At 34.0% G+C, this 22505-nt stretch overlaps 1 protein-coding gene across 1 annotated transcript; it reads left to right on the plus strand.

The window, feature by feature from the left end:
* The first annotated feature begins 6713 nt into the window (after nucleotides 1-6713).
* Nucleotides 6714-15289, plus strand: LOC123550384 (uncharacterized). Its single transcript, XM_053546868.1, has 4 exons — nucleotides 6714-6852; nucleotides 8150-8293; nucleotides 8632-9705; nucleotides 15081-15289. Exons 1-4 carry the CDS (start codon nucleotides 6714-6716, stop codon nucleotides 15287-15289), a joined length of 1566 nt encoding a protein of 521 aa, XP_053402843.1.
* The last annotated feature ends 7216 nt before the right edge of the window (nucleotides 15290-22505 follow it).

The following is a 22505-nucleotide window of genomic DNA, read 5'->3' on the forward strand; positions in this document are numbered from 1 at the left end:
GGAGATATTTGTATACATATTTTCATGTAATTTGATTGAAAAATAAAATTCTGAAAAGAATATTCCGCGAATTTATGAAACAGCCATCGTAAATTCGATGTAATTTTTTATCACGCCGTAATATACATGTATACTGATCCGATTTGAATACACCGAAGTGTGTGAATTACAATAGGCGACATGCGACTAGGTGTTTTAAACTATGCCACTATCAACATACAAATTGCATTCTTCTTGACATATAGGCCTTCATCTATTTAAGTGCTTTATAAAAAATATGTAGGTTTCTTATAAACAATTCTTTCTGAGGTTTCCGCTATACATTTGCACAAAGCACTGGAATAACTTAAGCAGTTACTAACTTTGTATTAATAATGTTTTATCATGGCTGTGTAATAGATATGATATGCAAGTCATCATGACTCTAGACTCATTGTGAGGGCATGTACCAACAATAGAGAAACACATATTTAATGACACTTTTGAAAGATTTAGTTCAATCTTCATGTCGGTAAAATAACACGACTTTTGAGTCTTATTCGGGAAAATCACTAATGGTTAGCATGTTTACCGACATTTTAGCGGCACATCGTTAGAAGTAAAGGGCTAAAATGACCGAAAAATTTTGAAAATAATTCTTATAAGCACTGACTTCCAGAACTGGCTAAAATTGATATTCTTTAAAATTGAAGTTTGGTCATATTATGAACATTAGAATACGACTTTTTGTTTCTAAACAATCTTCAAAATGCCAATTCAAGAAAAAGATGTCCGCGTCGGAATCGAAACCAGGCCTCCACGGCAATAAAAACTTTTCTGCTGTCTTTACCAATACCACCAGGCAGTTTACCTCGAGTAAAGCGTTATAATTTTACAGCAAAAAATAGTAAAAACAAATAATTCTCATGTGTTTCCATAACATATAGTCTGACAGTAGTCCAGATTCAAGGCTTTTTTTAAAAAGAATAATAGGATTTATTTCCTGATACATTTTTTTCTTCTTTCTTTTTCTTAGTTGTCGTGCGATACGGAGGCCAGTTCTGGGTATTGATAGGGCATTACAAATATCGGCATGTCGGTATAATATTTCTTTGGATGGAATGACTGCAATAAAGAGTATATAGTATATCATGGAAATAGAAATCAAGCTTGGAATCTGCATACGGGACCTATCATAATGCAAAGAATAAATGTCAACATCCGTGCTTATTGATCAAAAGAGTACATACAATAAACACAATTAGAACATTTGTAAATGTGCATAAAATATGTTTTGCAAAAGACAATACTGAAATTAATTAAATTGCAGATTACAAGTACATCTCATTAAATGGTAGCTTACTTTTGCATAAACATGTATGGGAAGTTTTGTGGAAAAGAAGAGCAATGTGTCCGCTAATGCATCTAAATTAATCTGATATGATGCATAACACGATATGTTTATCCGCTCTGTTGAAGTATATTTGTGTCACTACTTTTTTATTCGCTTTCAAGTATGTCATCGTCCAACAAATAGAACAGCACAACATCATTTGGTTTTTCGAAAACACTTAATGTGCAAATGTACATTTCTACATCCCTTTTTAGCTCACCTGAGCAATGCTCAGGTGAGTTTTTCTGATCGCTCGATGTCCGGCGTCCATCGTCTGTCTGTCGTCCGTCAACATTTAGCTTGTGTATGCGATAGAGGCTGTATTTTTCAACTGATCTTCATGAAATTTTGTCAGAGTAATAACCTTGATAAAATCTAGGGAGAGTTCAAAAATGGGTTATCTGGGTTCATTAACTAGGTCACTAGGTCAAATTAAGGAAAAACTTTGTGTATGCGATAGAGGCTGCATTTTTCAATTGATCTTCATGAATTTTGATCAGAATGATTTAGCTTGATGAAATCTAGGTCGAGTTTGAAAATGGGTCATCTGGGGTCAAAAACTAGGTCACTAGGTCAAATGGAGGAAAATCCTTGTGTATGCGATAGAGGCTGTATTTTTCAATTGATCTTCATGAATTTTGGTCAGAATGATTGCCTTGATAAAATCTAGACCGGGTTCGAAAATAGGTCATCTTGGGTCAAAAACTAGGTCACTAGGTCAAATCAAGGAAAAACATTGTGTATGCGATAGAGGCTGTATTTTTCAATTGATCTTCATAAATTTTGGTCAGAATGATTATCTTGATGAAATCCACGTTAAGTTAGAAAATGGGTCATTTGAAATAAAAAACTAGGCCACTAGGTCAAATCAAAGAAAAACCTTGTGTATGCGATAGAGACTGTGTTTCTCAATTGATGTTCATGAAATTTGGTCAGAACAATTGCCTTGATAAAATCTAGGTCGAATTTGAATGTGGATTATCTGGTGTCAAAAACTAGGTCACTAGGTTAAATCAAAGAAAAAAACAATGTGTATGCGATAGAGGCTGGTTTTTTCAGTTGATCTTCATGAAATTTAGTCAGAATGATTGTCTTGGTGAAATCTAGGTGGAGTTCGAATATGGTTTATCTTGGCTCAAAAACTAGGTCACTAGATCAAATCAAAGAAAAACCTTGTGTATGCGATAGAGGCTGTATTTTTCAACTGATTTTCATGAAATTTGGTCAGAATGACTGCCTTGATGAAATCTAGGTGGAGTTCGAACATGGGTCATCTGGGGTCAAAATCTAGGTCACTAGGTCATATCAAAGAAAATACTTGTTTAAACTTAAGAGACCACATTTTTGGTCCAATCCTAATGAAAATTGGCCAGAAGATTTGTTTCCATGAAATCACGAGGTCAAACATGTTTACACTGTTATGGTTTGTTTCTTAGGTGAGCGACCTAGGGCCATCTTGGCCTTCTTGTTTTCATATTTATGCTGATACCATCAAACGTAAGGCGAATATAGGTTCTTTTGTTTTGAACTTTCAAGCAATATAAACATTTCACAAAGAGGACTTTTCATGGGTTTCTTGAAATTTTCTTTGTGAAAAAGGCAGTTAAAATTTGGGACAATTCAAATTTTGGATGTTTTGTTCCTAACTTCTGAGAAAAGTATAAAAAGTATTTATTTTCTGCTGCAAATGTCTGGGGACAGAATTTCCTATGAATATCGATTTTTGTGTGTTAAAATAGCGTTGGCATTAGACCAAGAGATTGGGCACTTTAATTTACCATATCTTAGTTACCAAAGCGGATGGAATCACCAGATTTTCAAAATGGCCGCCAATATGGCCGCCATAATTTTGCAAATGTCCATTTGTTTTCAAAAGGAAGCCTTTCTTTAACAAAATTAACAAAAGTTATCATGAGAATGGTTTTATTGTACAGGAAACAACATTTTCCTAATATTTTTGCCCTTTTATTTCTATTATTATTGTAAATTGTAAAAATAATGCCGAAAGATGGGCAAAATTGGTGCCTTTTTTTACAATTTTTCCCCAATTACACAACCTGTCGATGGTCATCATCTCAAAAGCGTATATGAATACTTTTTGCCGATGCAGCATATCTCTACTCGAATATAGTGTATAGTTTCTTGCCAGATATGTTATATTAAAGGAAACAATTTGTTTCTTTACATAAAGCCAACATGCCGAACATCACTTTAGCTTGCATTATGATCCTCATATTACCTTATGACCAAATGTGAAATCAGCAGACAGTGTTAGTTTGTTTGTTTTTGTTTGTTTTGGGTTTAACGCCGTTTTTCAACAGTATTTCAGTCATGTAACGGCGGGCAGTTAACCTAACCAGTGTTCCTGGATTCTGTACCAGTACAAACCTGTTCTCCGCAAGTAACTGCCAACTTCCCCTCATGAATCAGAGGTGGAGGACTTATGATTTCAGACACTATGTCGTTTATCCAACAGTCACGGAGAGCAAACGCCCAGCCCGGGGATCGAACTCACGACCCCTTGATCCGTAAACCAACGCTCTACCTACTGAGCTAAGCGGGCGGGTTAACAGTGTTAGTCAGGTTATGGTTCAAATAAATGAAGATGAAAATTTCAAGTTGCTATTGAATTAGAAATGACAATCGTTTTTTCAATGCTTTGAATGATAAAACATATTTTGAAATTAATTTATTTGTTATAAGTAAATTGACACATTACCGTGTAAACAAAAACTTAACAATCGTTTCTTTCCCCTCATTATGATACTTGTTAAAATTTACTGATTTATTTTTCATCGTTTGAGAAACATTAGTTTTCTTGACTTCTTTAACACTTAGTCTAGTTTTCTGGACTTTTTTAAGGTGGAGACAATAATAGGTATTTAACCCACCGACATCTTTTAAGTGTTTAAAGGAAATGTCTTTTTTATATCTAAAAGTTACCTTAAATTGATAGTAATTGGAAGAAATAGTGTAAATACAAAGTAATACAAAGGGTTAAAAGAGAACTATGAAGATTTTTGGAGCAGATTTTGTTTATAATAATTAAAAACGTTTAGTCTGTAAAATATGTACACAAACTCTCGCACACAAATGTGACGTAACGTAGGAGTTTAGCAGTACGTTTTATATTTAATTTACTAAAATATTAACTAAAATGATACAGATATTTCATAGATGTTGCCATATGTCTTAAAGTATTTAAATTTGAAGAATTAGGTTAGAAAGATGATTTTGGCGAGAAGTTTTATAGTAGTAGATACATAATTGAGCCGCGCCATGAGAAAACCAACATAGTGCGTTTGCGACCAGCATGGATCCAGACCAGCCTGCGCATCCGCGCAGTCTGGTCAGGATCCATGCTTTTTGCTAACGGTTTCTCCAATTCCACTAGGCTTTGAAAGCGAACAGCATGGATCCTAACCAGACTGAGCGGGTGCGCAGGCTGGTCTGGATCCATGCTGGTTTGCTGGTTTTCTCATGGCGCGGCTCATATGTATCTGTATAATCATTTTTATTTGCTAGGATGGTGTGTTATATTATAATGCATTATGTACTGCAATGAGTTAGACATTCTGCTAAAAACAAAAGGACAATATTAATAAATTATTACTAAAAATGCCTATACACTATTTTGAGTATTGTCTGACCTGAACGACTACAATGATGTTCTTAACATTAAAATCTTAATCATTAAAAAAAAAGCTTATATCAGATACATTGATGAGTTCATATTGTTGATTTCAAATGGCATAATGAAATATTTAAGAAATAATATATCTCATCCAGTGATTTGTCGTTGAATAAATCACTGCTTGGAGTTCAGATGCGAAGGAATTATATCACGAGGGCGTAGCCCGAGTGATATAATAATACGCATCTGAACGACAAGCAGTGATTTATTCAAGAGCAAATCACTAAATGAGATATATTATTTCGATTCTAACACGTTATAAAGGATTTTAAAGTACATTTTTGATGACATGCAAGTATTTGCCCGTTTTCAATCGGTTTCTTTTCCAGCGCGCCGCTATGCCGCTTAACACCGTGACGTAATAAATGTGACGTCAGAACAGTGATTTGTTGTATGATAATTCATTGCTTTCTTCCTTCTTTGTTTAATAGGAAAATGAATCGGATCGTGTTAGAATGTAGCTTTAAGTCTTCAGAAATAGGTTTGGTTTAATTAATTTAAATATAAGTGTTATTCTTGTACCTTTTAAATACATACTAGTTAAGATAACAATTTTTCTTACCATTCGAAATTATTTATATAACCAAACAGCATTAATAAGAAATAAAACCAGACATAGCACCATTTCGTTCGATATAGTACAAGAGTATTTTTCCTACTCAAAACACAACCAGATATTGCACATAGTAAATGTACTTGCCTCCATACATTGCCTCATTTAAACTTGCCTCCATACATTGCCTCATTTAAACTGAAGGATAATATGTTGTGCCGTACTGGAATTGATGATAAACCCGGACAGATGATAAAGTCGACCACCTTCGAATTATTCGATTGCAATTGGTTATTTATATAATTGAACACGGCGTCTGATAGCAACCACTTACAACACCAACTAGTGTAAACAAAAACAAAATTGGTAAATATTCTATTTAAATAAATGACTTACATTTATCCTTTTAAAAATATTTATCCAAAATTACTGGGGAAGAGAAGAGGATGATTTTTGCGCATGTTCACTGTCAACACATGAAGGCCTGTACAGTCCACATTTTACATACCCTATTCAGGGCCCTACTTCGTGTGCCATTGCGTACTAAATATTAATTTAAATTATTCCATTTTTTCAGCAAGTGTTAAGCTTTATTTTGATACTAAACATTGATAACAATTTGCAAAAATAAAAAAGTTACAGGTAAAAAAGCTCATTTTCTGTCCGAGTTTCCCATCAGTACCAGTAGGCGTTTTTTCTGTATGCCCAGTTTCATTAAAATTGGTGTTTGTGTGTGTTTTTTCTGGTTTGTTTGCTTTTGGTATTTTTCTGTATGCCATGTTTTTTTCTGGTATTTATCATGCAAGAAAGACCCTTTATCAAACATACACAGTGTTAATCAATTTTAACAAAACGAGCTTTACGGCAGAACCTTGGTGATCGCTTTTTGTCCGCGTCCAGAAAGGTCATTAATGCGTGGACATGTGCTTAGAAGAAACCCTCTACCCTATGTTCACCTTTAATCTATTTTAAGCTAATTAGCTGTCTTTTAATGATATTTAGTATATACCCTTTATATGAAATATTTTCTTACGTCCATAACATTTGTTATTCTCTGAAACTTAACTTGTAGATGGATTGTACTTCTCGCTGCGATGTGGGTGGGCTGGTTTGACTTCGGTCTGCAGACAACATTGGGCACTTTCTTTCTGGCAATGCTTGAGCAGTTTGGTGAAAACCGTACTCAAACGGCCAGTGTACAGTCTATGTTTATTGGCGTCAACCAAGGTTTAGGTATACATGTATTTGTTTTGTTTTGCTTTTATTTAACATTAGGCACATTCTTTCTGGCTATGCATGATCAGTTTGGTGACAATCGTACTTAAACGGCCAGCGTACAGTCTATGTTTATCGGCGTAAACCAAGTCATATATATGTTTTCTTTTCTATTTGAACCATTACCAGACATGTGAACATTCTCTGTTTATCGTCGTAAAGCAATGTTCTATCACGGCCACTGTACAGTTTATGTTATTCTTTCGCCATAAAATTAGGCTTGGGTACCTATCTCTATCTCCTGTTCTACCACGGTCATTATACATCCATGTTCATTACCGAAACCGAATGTTTTTTTTCCTAGTTATACCATGGTTGGTAAACCACCAGAATATTGTATGTATATAAGGATCTAAATCTCTATTTCTGTTCTACCATACTCGCGAATCCATATCATCGGCGAAGTTTAGTTTAAACTAGTTTATTTTAGATCAGTAGTAAACCAAGTTTTACAACTTATATAAATCACTATCGACACCTCATTTCTGATGGAATCTATCGCCACGAGAGTATGAGAGAGGAGGCCAGTTTCCCGCTTTTTAATGTGGGCGCTACTGGTACAATTTTTAACGCCTTTGGTATGACGCGGCCAGGGATCTAACCCACGACCTCCCGCACTCGAAGCGGACGCTCTACCTATTCATCAGCGTAAACCATCCAAGGCTACCACCCATAACAAGGTTCTCTCAGTATAAGAAAACAGCATTAACATTTTACCGGTCTTTGAACCATGCTTATTAACATAAGGCTTTCTGTTCATAAATAATTTAATTATGTAAACATATTTATAAAGGCTTATTCTATTGGCCATATATATTTTTAATATATATATATTGATTGTCAACTGTGATCTGTTTTAATGTTACAATACAGGGAATTTCAAGATGCCTTAAATGCCAACCCCGGCGACTCAAAGTTTTGTTCTCGATACTTATTTTCTAAGTTTCATGCTGATATATTTAATATATTGACTGGAAAGTAAGAATTCCTGGTAAATCTTATCTCAAACAGTCGGATTCTGAATTCATTTAGAAAATATTATGCTGTAACTAAACCAAGAAACTGCAAACTCTATTACCATGTACTTCTTATTATTACATTTAGTGTCCTTACATTGACTGCAATTCATTGCACGTGCTAATTGTTAGCGTACATGTAAACTTAATTATTTTATCTTTATTTTTCTTCCAATATGATACTTTCTCAAAGACATTGTCTTGGATAAAAATAAATGTTGTCTTTTTTTTCGTTTCAGGTGTTTTTGCTGGTATTCTTATAACGAAATTCGGAATTACAAAAGTATCTCTAACTGGATCAATTCTCGTTCCCTTGGGATTTTTTCTGTCGTACTTTTCTTCTTCATTAGTACATGTCAGTGTCTGTATTGGCTTTCTCTCTGGTAATTGAATAACTAAGCTTCATTTTTTTATTCATGCAATCAGTTTCATCTTCTCTCAAAACAAATGAATTGTATTTATTGTTGAAATTTAAGGCAATGTGACGATAGAATGAGTTACTATTGTAAATAAAGAGAAAGAGATAAATGAAATGAGTAACTGCTGTAATGAAAGAGAAAGAGACATAATAGAATAAGTTACAACTGTTATTGTAAAACTGACATATGAAACTTCTCCTAAACGATATTTTGTGGTTCTGACATGTTTGTTTTATGAAATGTGGTAGATTCAACAAAAATATAATAGCATAATCAATCAATTTTTTTATGTCCTTTTTCAGCTGTAGGTGTTTCTTTGATGTTTGTCAGCAGTGTTGTTATGCTCAGTCGCGTGTTTCCCCAAAGACAGCTTCCCATGGCAATAGCGCTTCATTCTGCGTCCATAAGCTTTGCGGGACTGACTTATCCGTTTATTTTGGACTCTATTCTAGGCACTTTTGACCTCCACGGTTCATTCCTTATATTAAGTGCATATCTATTCCATAATGTTGCTGTTAGTATATTCTTTTCGAAAACAGTAGCAAATATGGAAAGCGAGGACAAACGTAAATTAAGGAACAAGAATAAAAAACGTGAAAAAGCTGGAAATAATTACGAACGAAATCAAGCCTTTCAAGATGAAGATTCATCGGAGACAGTATTAGAAAATAATCAAAGCAGTAGTAATTCTGATGATTATTCCATATCAAGTCCGAAAAATACTGTCAACGGAAGTTTTACCGATACTGGAACATTCGAAGGAGATTGCGAAAACCGAAATGCAACTGTTTCAATTAAACATGCCACCCTTAACAAAACAAGTGTTAGAGAAACTGACAAATTAGATTCAGTAGAAAGCTGTGAAAGACAAAAGATTGAAATGCGTAATTCGATCTCCCTAAAACTTCGTCAGTACGTATCTGGCCTTTTCTCTGTCCCGTTTCTGACTATACTCATTGCTACTGGCATTGTTATTGCCTCACAAAACGGATATGTTTCACTGCTGACAGACATTTTCGAATCGAAAGGATACAAAAAGGACCAAGGCTTAAGATCTTTTCTGATGCTTAACCTTAGCTGTCTGGTAGCGCGGTTACTCCCAGCATTTTTAAGACAAGTGCAAGGTGTTAATCTGCTTATCGTAGCAATAGTGTTCTCTGTGTGTGGATGCATTGGGCAGGTGATGATTTTGTTTTCAACTAATTACATCTTGATGATGACTGGCGTTGGTCTGACGGGAATTCAAATGGGTGGTGTCATTTCGGTGGCATCCATTTTTGTGGCGAAACTTGTTGGAGAGAAGACGTTTCCAGTGGCATTTGGACTCATCTTAACTGTTACTGGCATACTTGCATCATCTTGTGGACCTGCTTATGGTAAAACCTATTTTGTCGTGTTCTCTGTAACACATAACCAACAAGTTGTCTTTGTTCAATTTTGGCATGTAAGGAAATGAAAAGCATGTTTTTGCAAGTTCTGATATTGAGAAATCAGATAATTTTCGTAATGCATTTAATGGCATATTCAGTTCACAATCTGTATCAGTTAGATCTAGTATATTGTTTTTCGACCAACCTACAGCTCATTTTGCATTTCATGGCTGATGTTAATCAATTAGATTTCTATTAACAGGGTAGTCTTTCTAAATTTCGGTATTTTGTTGTAGTCAATCAAATCTATAACAAGAAATATCTTTAAAAATGATGGTCGGCGAATTGTAATAAGGAAACAAGTTTATGACTTTTTCATCTAACATTCATCTTTCATCTAACATTTTTCAAATTGCAAAACTAAACACCGCACTTTAACAATTTAAATGGTTCTCTTTTAATTTTTCGCAAAGGTTTCGTAGGGTTGCAATTTTGTTTCGTTTATCCTTAGACGAATAATTACAGCAGTAGTTTGATGAAGGTTCATGAAGCGGTTCATGAGAAGAGGTCATGAAACGTGTTTATATTTTTAGCTAAATTGGTCCCTATCCCCATTTGTAACAAAATAGCAGGAGACCTTACGATATTGTTACACATCGAGTTTGATAAAAATCCATTACATTTTAGTGGTTAATACGAAGAAAGGCATATCTACTTTTAGCTATAGTGGTCCCTAATAGGGCCCAAGTTCCTATATAAATAAATTTGGAAGAGGACCTTATAATGATGCTACAGACCAAGTATGACAAAGATCCACCGAGCTGTTCATGAGACGCTGTATAAAGGCATTTTTAGTTTTAGCTCTAGCAGCCCCTAAAAGGGGTCAAATGTCCCAGCTGAACAAAGTTGGCTGTGGGCCTAATAAAGATGCTACAAATCAAGTTTGATTAGAATACATGAGAAAAAAATCAATTAAAGGATTTTTTTATTTATTATTTTTATTTATTTCTAAAATAGGCCAACTGATCCCGCTTTAACAAATGCATATTCGCTATTCATGAATCTTTGGACAATGACGTCACACCTATAAAAAAGTGAAGGTCAAGCAAAACATACAATTGTAATTATTTCAATATTTCTGTTTTATAAGCAAAGTTTGACTGTAGTCATATCACATAGATAAACTGTATGCAGCGTACCTTCATTTCAGTGTAATGAGATTCAGTCATTATATAGCATATATATAATGAAACAGATTTCAACTGAGTTCAATATTTGCATACCATACTAAAGAAAAATATTCATATATAATAAATCAGTTAAATAATTTATAACAAATATATCAAAGCAAACAAGTGCTCATTTTAATATGCAATCTGAATAAGTCACAAAAGCAAGAAACCTTTTCGTATACAGACGACAATTGTAACAAGGAAAATCTTTTAAAAAGCACTTCTCTACATAAAGGACTCTTATCACACCCTTATTCATGTGATACGCAGACCGTATTCAGGTCTTTCTTTAACTTGATATATGTTGGTATTTGAACAGGTTTTTATCATATTTATTAAACTTACTTATCATTTTGAGATATATCAATATTCTTGCTAAATATACTGAGCCAAAGTTAGCTTTAAAACTGTGAACAGCGTCGTTTAGGATAAACGCTTTGTCTACATTTCACTCAGCGTAGCACAATCAACAGAGTGAAAGAAATTGACACTCTCGTCCAATCAGGCAGAGTGTTGCATAAATCTTCCATTTTGATAAATTATCTATAATGCGTTATCAAGTAGTTTGATTTGCAAACTGAAGTCACGTGGCATAGGTAACGAAAACGAATTTAGACGGCGTCGCCGAAAAAGAATCCTTTGAAGATAATATATAACGGGCCCCATGCTCCCACATCATTTACTATGAATATTAATTTTGCAAAGGCATGCGACCATGCGTAATGCAACCCAAAAACCTTCTAGAAATGCAATATGCTTTTCGACAGAGGAGCGCTGAGATATTAAAAAAAATAAATGCGTCATAAGTTTGATAAAAAAAATCTATACTATTTAAGTCCCTTTGGGTTTTCTGTGTACAGAGAAAATTTCTCAAGTGATAAAAGGAAGATCTTAGGTGTGACAAAAATCGAGTGTGATGGTGTCGCTTCATATTCATAACTTTATCATGACATTACAGTACATTAGGGGTTCTAACTGACCAGTCAGAGAGCTGCATTTTCGGGTACCTGCCAGTCTCCACTTGGGTATATCGAAGTATATTTACAATGAACATAAAGTGACTTTAGAAATAAATATCGCACTGTTTTAGAAATCAAATTAAGTTTTTTCACTGCACATGCCCCAGATGATGCTACAAACAAAACAACTTTGAAGTTTCATTGAAATATTATATCGATTTAATATCTTTATTTTAGTTAAAAGTTTGAGATTTTACACAGGGAGTCTATGATAAAGTCCGAGTAAAATGTAATCATTACCCAAGTGAAATAAGTATCATTCTGCAATGTCTTAGGATTGTGTCTAGAGAAAAACCAAGGTGGCCGCCAAGATGACCACAAAATTTTAAACTACCCTATTTTAATCCATAGGGCTTCTCTCAAGGTATGTTTATAACTAACATTTGCTTACATCATTGCTAATAATTTGAATTACATATTCCCTCTAAAATGGTCTTTTTCTGTAAAATTGAAGTCATTTGATCAAGTCATTGTTTTTAAGGTAAAGCAAAATGGCTATTCTAGTATATCCATTTTTAAATATTTGTTTTCGTTTGTTTGCAGTTTTCAATTCATAGGCAGAAGATCCATATATTCAATCACTAATTGTCCGAAAACTATCAATTTCAAAACAGTGTCCTGAAATTGTGTTATTTTCCATTGTCTTATCAGTTATTGTTTTTATGAAGTATACTGTATGCATTATTTTGCATTTTATAAAAATACTGGTGTCTGTCTACAAGTTAAAATGGAACGTAACTTTTAGGTCATGCCTGTATGATGTAGCTATATGTGCCTAAGAGGAGATATATATCTTGTAATTTTACAAATAAATGTAATTATCTATTTTTCTTTACAAAACACTGACTTGCTGTGAACAAAATACATTCTTTTAAAAAAAAAAATTATCAAATAAATAACCATACATATATTATCATTTAAAGCATGCTTCTAATGAGATACTGACAAAATAAAGGGATGTACCTGTTAAGTATACTAAATCACCAGTAAGATTTTGAAAAATAAGTCTTGATGAAGTATTTTAGTTACTTATGTATGTTTCATCCTTCAAGATAAAAAAACGCATTCAACTCTTTCAAGTGACAAGCGGAGCGGGCTGGGCTTTACTTCGAAATTAGCTTCAGCTTCGCCTCTTTTGATACTTTTGATTAATGTATACTTCTATCGATTTCAAAAATAGTGAAGGAGCAATTTGATCTGCAGTAGTAATTGGGGATGAAATATTTATCAATGGTTTGATAGGTAGGATTATCTTCAAGAGCAGGTATATGGAAATTAAATAGAAAGTTTCTGAAAACGTTAAATAACATGCTTCGAAAGGATAAAATCAAGACTTCAGCATAGTATTTTGTCGTAGATATCATATATAAGCAACCTATGTTATTTTTTTTATCGTTTTTCATAATTCAGAATTTTAGGTACTATCTCCACTTTTACAGCTGAAACATTTCGTACAGGTCGAACCACGAATTACATACATGGAAATATTGGCTGGAAAATTTATAATAGACAAAAATAATATTTTGAAAAATATTTGACTTTTAGTCATTTCGCACACACTGAAAATTCACGAATGGTTTCAATGACTTCCATTTCTAGAAAAACAATATACTTTTACTGAAATAGAAAGTAAATAGTTTATTCACGCGACATGTGTTATAATATATACAACAAATACATATCACAATAAACGATCATTCTACACAACACCCGGCCCAATGAGCCTATGTCACCTCATGATTTTAAGTGGGTATAATAGATAATAGGCGATTATGTTGGTTCGCAGCAAATACATGGGTATTGCATTAACAGAACGGAACAGATGTTTACTTTTACAGATTTAAAGCTAGGATAAATACCCATTTTAACACAGATATTGAATACTTTTCCAACTTATTCTGTATCAAAGTTTAAAATCAGGTTATATTAATGATGCATATCATATTTACATAGAGTTAAAACAATCATTGTATGCTACATTTTATAAAAAAAATGCACTTTGTCTTTTAGGCTTTTGTGAGATATTCATCATGACTCATGAAATGTATGAAGATTATCATTATTGTTCATTTGGACGGACTGCATGTCTGACCACTGTTCACCACTATAAGCTATATAAAGCAAAGTCAACTGAATCGTAAATGTGTCTTGTTCCTTACTAAGATCATATCACACAGGGTATACAGTTTATTTTCTAGTTCTTCTTCAACATATCGCCCTGTTTCAATTCTTAAGGCATACATTTCGGATCAAATTTAATTGAATGCAATTGTCTTGCATAAACCCCAATTTAAAACCTGTATTTCTAATTATTTATTAGCAATGATAAAAGCAAAAGTAAGGTATAGAATGCACTTAAACTTGCCCCATGATGAAAAGAAGTATAGTTTTAATTTTTGTCATCATCTTGATTTTTATCGAGATGCACAATGATGCAACACAATAACCTTAGATTCCTTTTGCACCTAAGATGTTTCTTTAACCAGTTATGAGGACAATTTTTCTGACCATCTTACTAACTCAGACATCTATTTAGGGACTGGACTGGATTGTATAAATCAAAGCCTTGAGGTGTCTGGTGGTTGCGGGTTTTGCTAGAGTTATTTTCATTTTAAATGCCAATCTATAAATATAAATGTATAAGATACAAATACTAATATGCCTCATATCTAAGATAAACTCTGCTTGACCTTACATGAACAGCTGGAAGTCAGTGATGTAACCATAGGCTGTAATACCTAATCATTGACAGATCTTATATAATCTAAATGGCCAGTGTGAATGGATAGAGGATGAATAAGAACTGCTTGATCATTGATAATTCATCCGCATTGTTCATGAATGGGACTACTTTGTGTAGCACATGAACTTGGATGTGATTTGGAATCAAATAAAGATGCTACATGATTGTCAGAAATACACTTAACTTTGGTAGCGGGATAAACCCGCAACCAAAAATAGCATATGCATTCAAATCATTTAGGCTTGTATCGGAGTAATTATACGCAACAGTGCATTTCGTATTTCAAATTAAATCGTAACTATTATTTGCTTTTTAAAAATCATAAACAAAAGTGCAATGCAAAAAATACATATATATTCTTTTAATCTATTTGTTTATTTTTTTCAGGTGCTGTTCGAGATTTCTCTGACAGTTATTCGCCAGTGTTACTGACAGGTGCTTGCGTTCAGCTAACTGGCTCAATGTTGTTTCTGTTTGCACTGTTTTCTGGTAAAAAGAAATTTGAATCAGTCGTACCTAGAGCACATATCGTGACATACTTGGCAGCTGCTACAACCATAACAACAAGAAACATAATGTTACATTACGCAGTATAATTATTGGTCATGAAATATATGAGCCGCGCCATGAGATAACCAACATAGTGGCTTTGCGAACAGCATTGATCCAGAATGGATGTTACTAGGAGATTACAGGTTGCATCCGCGCAGTCTGGTCAGGATCCATGCTGTTCGCTAACAATTTCTCTAATTGCAATAGGCTTTGAAAGCGAACAGCATGGATCCTGACCAGACTGCGCGGATGCAACCTGTAATCTCCTAGTAACATCCATTTAACAAAATTTAGGATATTTCTTGTCCAATTGTAAAAAATGGGGCGTAACATGTGAAACATTTTGAATACAAATCAACATATTTCTTTGCAACTTTTAAAAAGACAATCAGACGAGAAGATGTAATTAGTAGAAATATTATTAACAGTGCTTTTGATTAATTTCAGATGTCATACCGATAGGTGAATTTTTACCATGGCAACAGTGCACTATTTTCTTTTAGAAAAGTACCATTTTTGTCAATTCCTTGAAATAATTTGAATATTTTAAAGCGTTTTAATAAATATTTACATCGAAACCTTGTCAACTTACATATCTAAAAAAAAGACCTCATTTCATCTAAATTGATGTGACATTGTTTGGGAAATACGTATTGTTTTGATACACAAGTCACAAGTTCTGGCATTTTAAGGCAGATTTGTGTGGTAACATAGTGTTTGGTTGATGCAGTTAATACAAATAAAAATATATTCACTTACATAATATTGTATTACAAATAGAACATATAAATAATAAAGAGATTTGTACAACAATTCGAAATTAAATCAACATTACAATGGCAACAATACACCATTTTCTTACATTGTAAACCTTTGGATAGTCAAAGTGTCTGCTTGATAGAGATTTGTATTTTCATCAAAGATAGGTGTATTATCATGCATAACATATGTCATTTCATGTATAATTTGACAATGAGAACTATATAGTTTCCTGTCTGTATTACATCTTTGCATATTAAGGCAGATTTATATGGTTAATGTACGATATATTTACTCGCACAGTATAGTTTGATTAAGCAGAATATTTAAACTAGAAACATGCTGTCTACATATTGGTAAGTAATCGAATATCAAGTCAATTTTGTGTTACAATGGCAAAACACAATATTTTGAAATAAAAATTAGCTATTTTTTGTTAAGAAGTTCATATAAAAATGAATTGTCTTTTTTTACACGATAATTAGATGTATGGATTTATATACATGTAATTAATTAATGAAATAAAAACATACCATTTAGCCAGTAACAATTTTTTCTGTAATATTTAAATTTATCTGTCCTGACCATTTCTGGAAAACTCAAGCTTACGTTTGCAAGGCAATTTTTGATTGTAGGTGTTTTTTAAGTGCACACATATTATAGTTTCTAAAAAGAAAGAATTCAACCGACAGCGAACTCCTGGTATTTTATGCATACAGTAAGTTTTGTAGTGCTAGAACAATTAAGATTGATCTTCACAAGCCACTTAGGCACGATTTCAACTGGATGATAAGTCGTTTGGTATCATTCTCATTCATTAATTCATTAAGAATTTTTAATTTGCTGGAAATTCTTTCATCGCTCCGCAAAACAAAAATACAACATTTGTACTTTGTTACTGAAGTTAGTATGAAGTTACTGATAGAACAGGACCCATGAAAGCATTACTACTTTCAAGAAGAAAATGCAGCATTTCTAGACTACAAAATCTAGCAATGAATCTGGCATAATAGACACACACTTAAGAATTAATTCATATAATCAAATTCAAATAGTGTAACAATTTGCTTACAAAAATGTACATGTATGATAAAGTATAATTACTTACTTACCTCTCAATATACTATACATTTTTGTTGAATGAGTCTGTTATGAATGATTTCTTTCAAAATGATATTAAAAAGGTTAGGTCGTTTATATTTATGTTATTTTAAGATGTATACATGAATCTTATTTGTATTTATTTTAAGATGTATTTATCTTTCTTAGAATAGCAGAACTGTAGGTCAGTAGCTCGGGGTTAAGAATATTTAAGATGAATATTGAAATCAGAATCAAAAGTTATAAACGTGGTTCAAATATTTGTGCTCTACCTTCAAAAAGAAGAAAGTAGGTCAGTAGGTCATGACTGGTTTAAACAATATTTTATTAATCACAATCACAATTCATTTATAACATGTACATATATCAAAAAGGCATACAGGATTGAGTAGGAAGCTGAAAGCTTATTTGAAACTCTCTCCTTGATAGAGGATCATTAGATGATGCTACAAAGCAAATATCAAAGCCCTAGGCCCTGTGGTTTTGGACAAGAGGATTTTCAAAGTTTTTCCCTATATAAGTCTAAATAAACCATGTGACCCCTGGGGTGGGGCCATATTTGAACCTAGGGGTTTAATTTGAATAAATTTGGTAGATGACTACTAGATAATGCTACAAACCAAATAGCATAGCCCTAGGCCCTGCGGTTTTGGACAAGAAGATTTTCAAAGTTTTTCCCTATATAATTAAGTCTATTTAAACCACGTGTCCCCCGAGTGAAACCCATATTTGACCCTAGTGAGATAAATTGAACAATCCTGATAGAGAACCACTAGATGATGCTACATACCAAATATCAAAGCCTAAGACCCGTGGATTTGGACAAGAAGATTTTCAAAATTTTCCCTATATATGTTTTTGTAAACCAATTGACGCCAATGGCGGGGCCAAGTTTGACCCTAGGGGTATACTTTGAACAATCTTGGTAGAGGAGCACAAGGTGATGCTACACACCAAATATAAAAGTCCTAAGACCTGTACTTTTGGACAAAACGTTGTTTTTTTCAGTTGCCATGGCAAACAGAGTTCTATATGGAATACAATTCTTTGAACATTTATAAAGAAGACCATCCAAGGAACATCCCTGTGAAGTTTCATCAAAATTTGCCTGGTGGTTTAGGAGATGTTGTTAACACCGGACGGACGCCGGACGGACGCCGGACGGACGAAGGACGGCGAACGGACGACAGACGCCGGACAGTGAGCGATCACAAAGGTTCACCCTGAGCGTTGGCTCATATGAGCTAAATGATTTAATGTCGTTCAGTACGCGATATTCAGCATATCGAATTCGAAAAAAAAATCAATGTCGTGCAAAAAACAAAACTAGATATACGACATTCGAAGTTCCACAAAAAATGTGAATGCCGTTCAGTACGCGATGTACAACATTCAAAAGCATTAGAATGTCGTTAAATGCACGAAATACGACATTAAAATTTTTGAATGTCGTTCAGTACGCGACATACGAAATTTGAAAAAAAAAGAATGACTTTCAACAAACGACATTCCTCATAGGACATTAGAACTTTAATAAAAAAAATTGAATGTCGTTCAGTACGCGACATACGACATTAAAAATATTGAATGTCGTTCACCAAATGACATAGACATTAAAAAATATTGAATGTCGTTCAATACAGCATTTGAAAAAAATGATAATCGTTCAACAAACGACATTAAAAAAATTGTTAATGTCGATCAGTACGCGACAAAGGACATTAGACATTCCAAAAAAATGAATGTCGTTCAATAAACGACACTCGATATTTAAAAAGAAATAGTGTAGTTCAGTACTAGACATACGTCATTGGACATTAAAAAAAAAAATGGATGTCGGGGAAAGATGACATTGAATGTCGTTCAGTACGCGAAATGCGACATACGACATTCGAAAAAAATTGAACGTCGTGCAGAAAACGACATTAGACATACGATATTCGAACTTTGATAAAAAATGAATGTCGTTCAGTAAGCGACGCACGACATACGACATTCAAAAAATTAGAATATCGTTCAATACGCGACATACGACATTGGAAAAAATGAAGTCGTTCAACAAACGACATCGGACATACGATATTCGAACTTAGATATAACTAGAGCTATCACTAAAGGTGATGAATGTACCCCCCCCCCCTCCCCCGCATGCACTGACATAGTACATTGCAATCTGACGCACGCACACAAGATTGCATAATTATGTGGACTGTATGTATATAGACTGTATGTATACAGTATAGTAACAAAAAACAAAGTCCCATAACTATGCAGGATATTTATCTAAAAGAACGTAATATGCACCATGCACAACTAGGGTTGGTACTGATCACTTGTGTGAAGTTTCATTAAATTGTGTGCAAGGGTTCGGAAGATTAGGCGCGCACAAGATTGCATATGTAGACTGTATGTACATAGTATGTTAACGAAAGAACCTAACATGCCCCATGCACAACTACTGTTGTTAATGATCACTTGTGTGAAGTTTCATTAAATTGTGTCAAGGGGATGAGGAGAGATGGTGCGCACAAGATTGTGTCTATGTATATAGTATAGTAACAAAAAGCAAAGTACCGTAACTCCGCAAAACATTTTTCTGAAAGAACCTAACATGCATCATGCACAACTACTGTTGTTACTGATCACTTGCGTGAAGTTTCATTAAACTGTGTCAAGGGGATGAGGAGAGATGGTGCGCACAAGTTTGTGTCTATCTATATAGTATAGTAACAAAAATCAAAGTCCCGTAACTCTGCAATTTTTTTTTCTGAAAGAACCTAACATGCCCCATGCACAACTACTGTTGTTACTGATCACTTGTGTGAAGTTTCATTAAATTGTGTCAAGGGGATGAGGAGAGATGGTGCGCACAAGATTGTGTCTACGGACAGACAGACAGACGGCCGACAAACAGACAGACAGACGGGCGGACAGACAGACAGACAACCTGAAACCAGTATACACCCCCCCCTTTACAACTTTGTTGTTCGGGGGGTACAATAAATTTAATGTCGTTCAGTACGCGACATACGACATTAAAAAAATTGAATGTCGTTCAGAAAATGATATTGAACATACGACATGCGATCTTTGATGAAAAAAAATTAATGTCATGCAGAATACGACATTCGGACTATAAAAAGAAATGAATGTCGTCCAGTTCGCGATATTCGACATACGACATTCAAAAAAACTTGAATGTCGTTCAGCACGCGACATACGACATTCGAAAAAAAAGGAATGTCGTGCAAAAAAAAACGACATTGTACATACGACATTCGAACCTTGACAAGCAAAATTTGAATGTCGTTCAGTACGCGACATACGGCATACGACATTCGAACTTTGACAGAAAAATGTGAATGCCGTTCAATACGCGATATACGATATACGACATTCGAAAAAAATGCCATTGGACATATGACATTCGAATTTTAACAAAAAACATTTGAATGTCGTTCAGTGCGCGAACTATGACAGAAAAATATGAATGTTGTTCAGTTCGCAACATACGGCATACGTCACTGGAAAAAATGAAAGTCGTGCAAAAACGTCATTGGACATACGACACTCGAAATTTGACAGAAAAATGTAGTGTGGTCCACAATATATACTCGCTTCTTCATTAATTTTGCCATGTGATCGTGTAGTTCTGAGTGAACTTGACGACCTTGTAAATTCAAGAGGTGTAAACGTACTACAACTGAAATATCTACCATCAAAATGGCAGCATTATTAGCATTTTGCCTTTTAGTAAAGGATATGTAGACAAAGGTCTGTTCGGCACGGTCTCTTGAAAGTCTTCAAAAGTTTCTGTAAATTGTGCAGCCAAGGGCAATAGCATTCAAACCTGGTGATAGGCACAGGAGGAAGAGCTCGTTTGAGTGTTCTTAAAATGTTGCAGACCACTGAAAATGAAAAATAACCTGTAAAGGATGTCTATGAGAAGATCAACTCGTTAGGCTTTGCCTCCTAAAAGTCTGCGAATGTTCCTTAAAATGTTAGTGAGATGGGGAAACGGTGTATTTTGTGACAACTTTAAAAAGTTATACCTATTTTTGACAGTTTTATGTAAAGAAATAGTTGGTTATCAAACATTATAAAAATTAATAAAAATAAAATAATAAAAAAACTTACTTAGGAAGATGTTACAAATTTTATTATGTTTTAAGGGGGAAAATATAGTTTTTATTTTTTCAAGTTCTCTCTGGAGTTGTGCACAAATACAAATTTGATAATTTAGAAAATTGTGACATTCACTCACCTAAAAGTTTTGTTTTAATGCTTGCAGAATATTGTAAATAACATTTGTCTTAGATTATTCGAAAATTCAGTGTTATAATAAAGCAAAGCATGAAAAAAGTACACTTTAGGCAACTTATTATTGAAATCAAAAGTTCAGTATAGTATTATTTACAATAATTTGATTTTACCCAGGAATATTATATTCCAATAATGGTGATTGCATGTATATGAGAACATTATTTTCTCTGTCTTTTTTGTAAGTTTTTTTATAATATAATGGAAAGATCACCTGCATTGGTATGGCCTTTTTAATTATACAATGTTATAATGATGTTATAAGATACTGTTTGTCAACACAAAGAACTTATTGAGTTTTCACTAATAATGATAATCATCACATAACCATATTATTATAATTATTTTTATTCCACATTCACCGAATGACTTTAATTTCTTTTAACTCCACTGTACACATCTTCATGGTCTGGCTGGTACCCTTGCTGTGCTATTTGCCCTCTAAACAGCTACTGTTACATAAGCAGCGGATAAGATGGGAGTTGTTTATCGGATTGGGGGCGGGGTGGGGCAGGGGACACTTATATAGTAGTGGATCTAGGCCTTAAATATAAGATGTTAGAATTAGGTGAAAATCGTTTGTAAAAGATCAGCTTAGAAAAGACATTTACACATGCTAAAAGTACAAAAAGCAATTTAGAGACATTCGCAGATGTATTCAAACGGCGGTGCACATGGAACCTTCAATGATACACGGGTTGTGGCGTGTAATTCCATGAAAAGCGGCGTTTGGTCCCCAGATAAAGTAATGGGTTTGCCCTAAATGGAAAAACAATGGGCAGAACTAAACAAAATGGAATTTAGAAAGGGGATCTGAGGTTATACATACATACTACTATCGAACTATATGTACTAAACCACACAATCATCGACCTATCTGTACTAACCATACTACCACCGAACTATCTGTACTACAGGACAATTTCGATATTTTAAACCATTTTAAAGACATAACACATAAATAGAATTTATCCTTCTTTATCTAATGTGTCACCCCTACATCCACACCAGCACCAGCAGCAGCACCACCACCACCACCACCAACAACAACAACAAAAAAAAGACGATGACGAAATTACC

The sequence above is a fragment of the Mercenaria mercenaria genome, chromosome 6 (assembly GCF_021730395.1).
Source record: "Mercenaria mercenaria strain notata chromosome 6, MADL_Memer_1, whole genome shotgun sequence".
Lineage (NCBI taxonomy): Eukaryota > Metazoa > Mollusca > Bivalvia > Venerida > Veneridae > Mercenaria > Mercenaria mercenaria.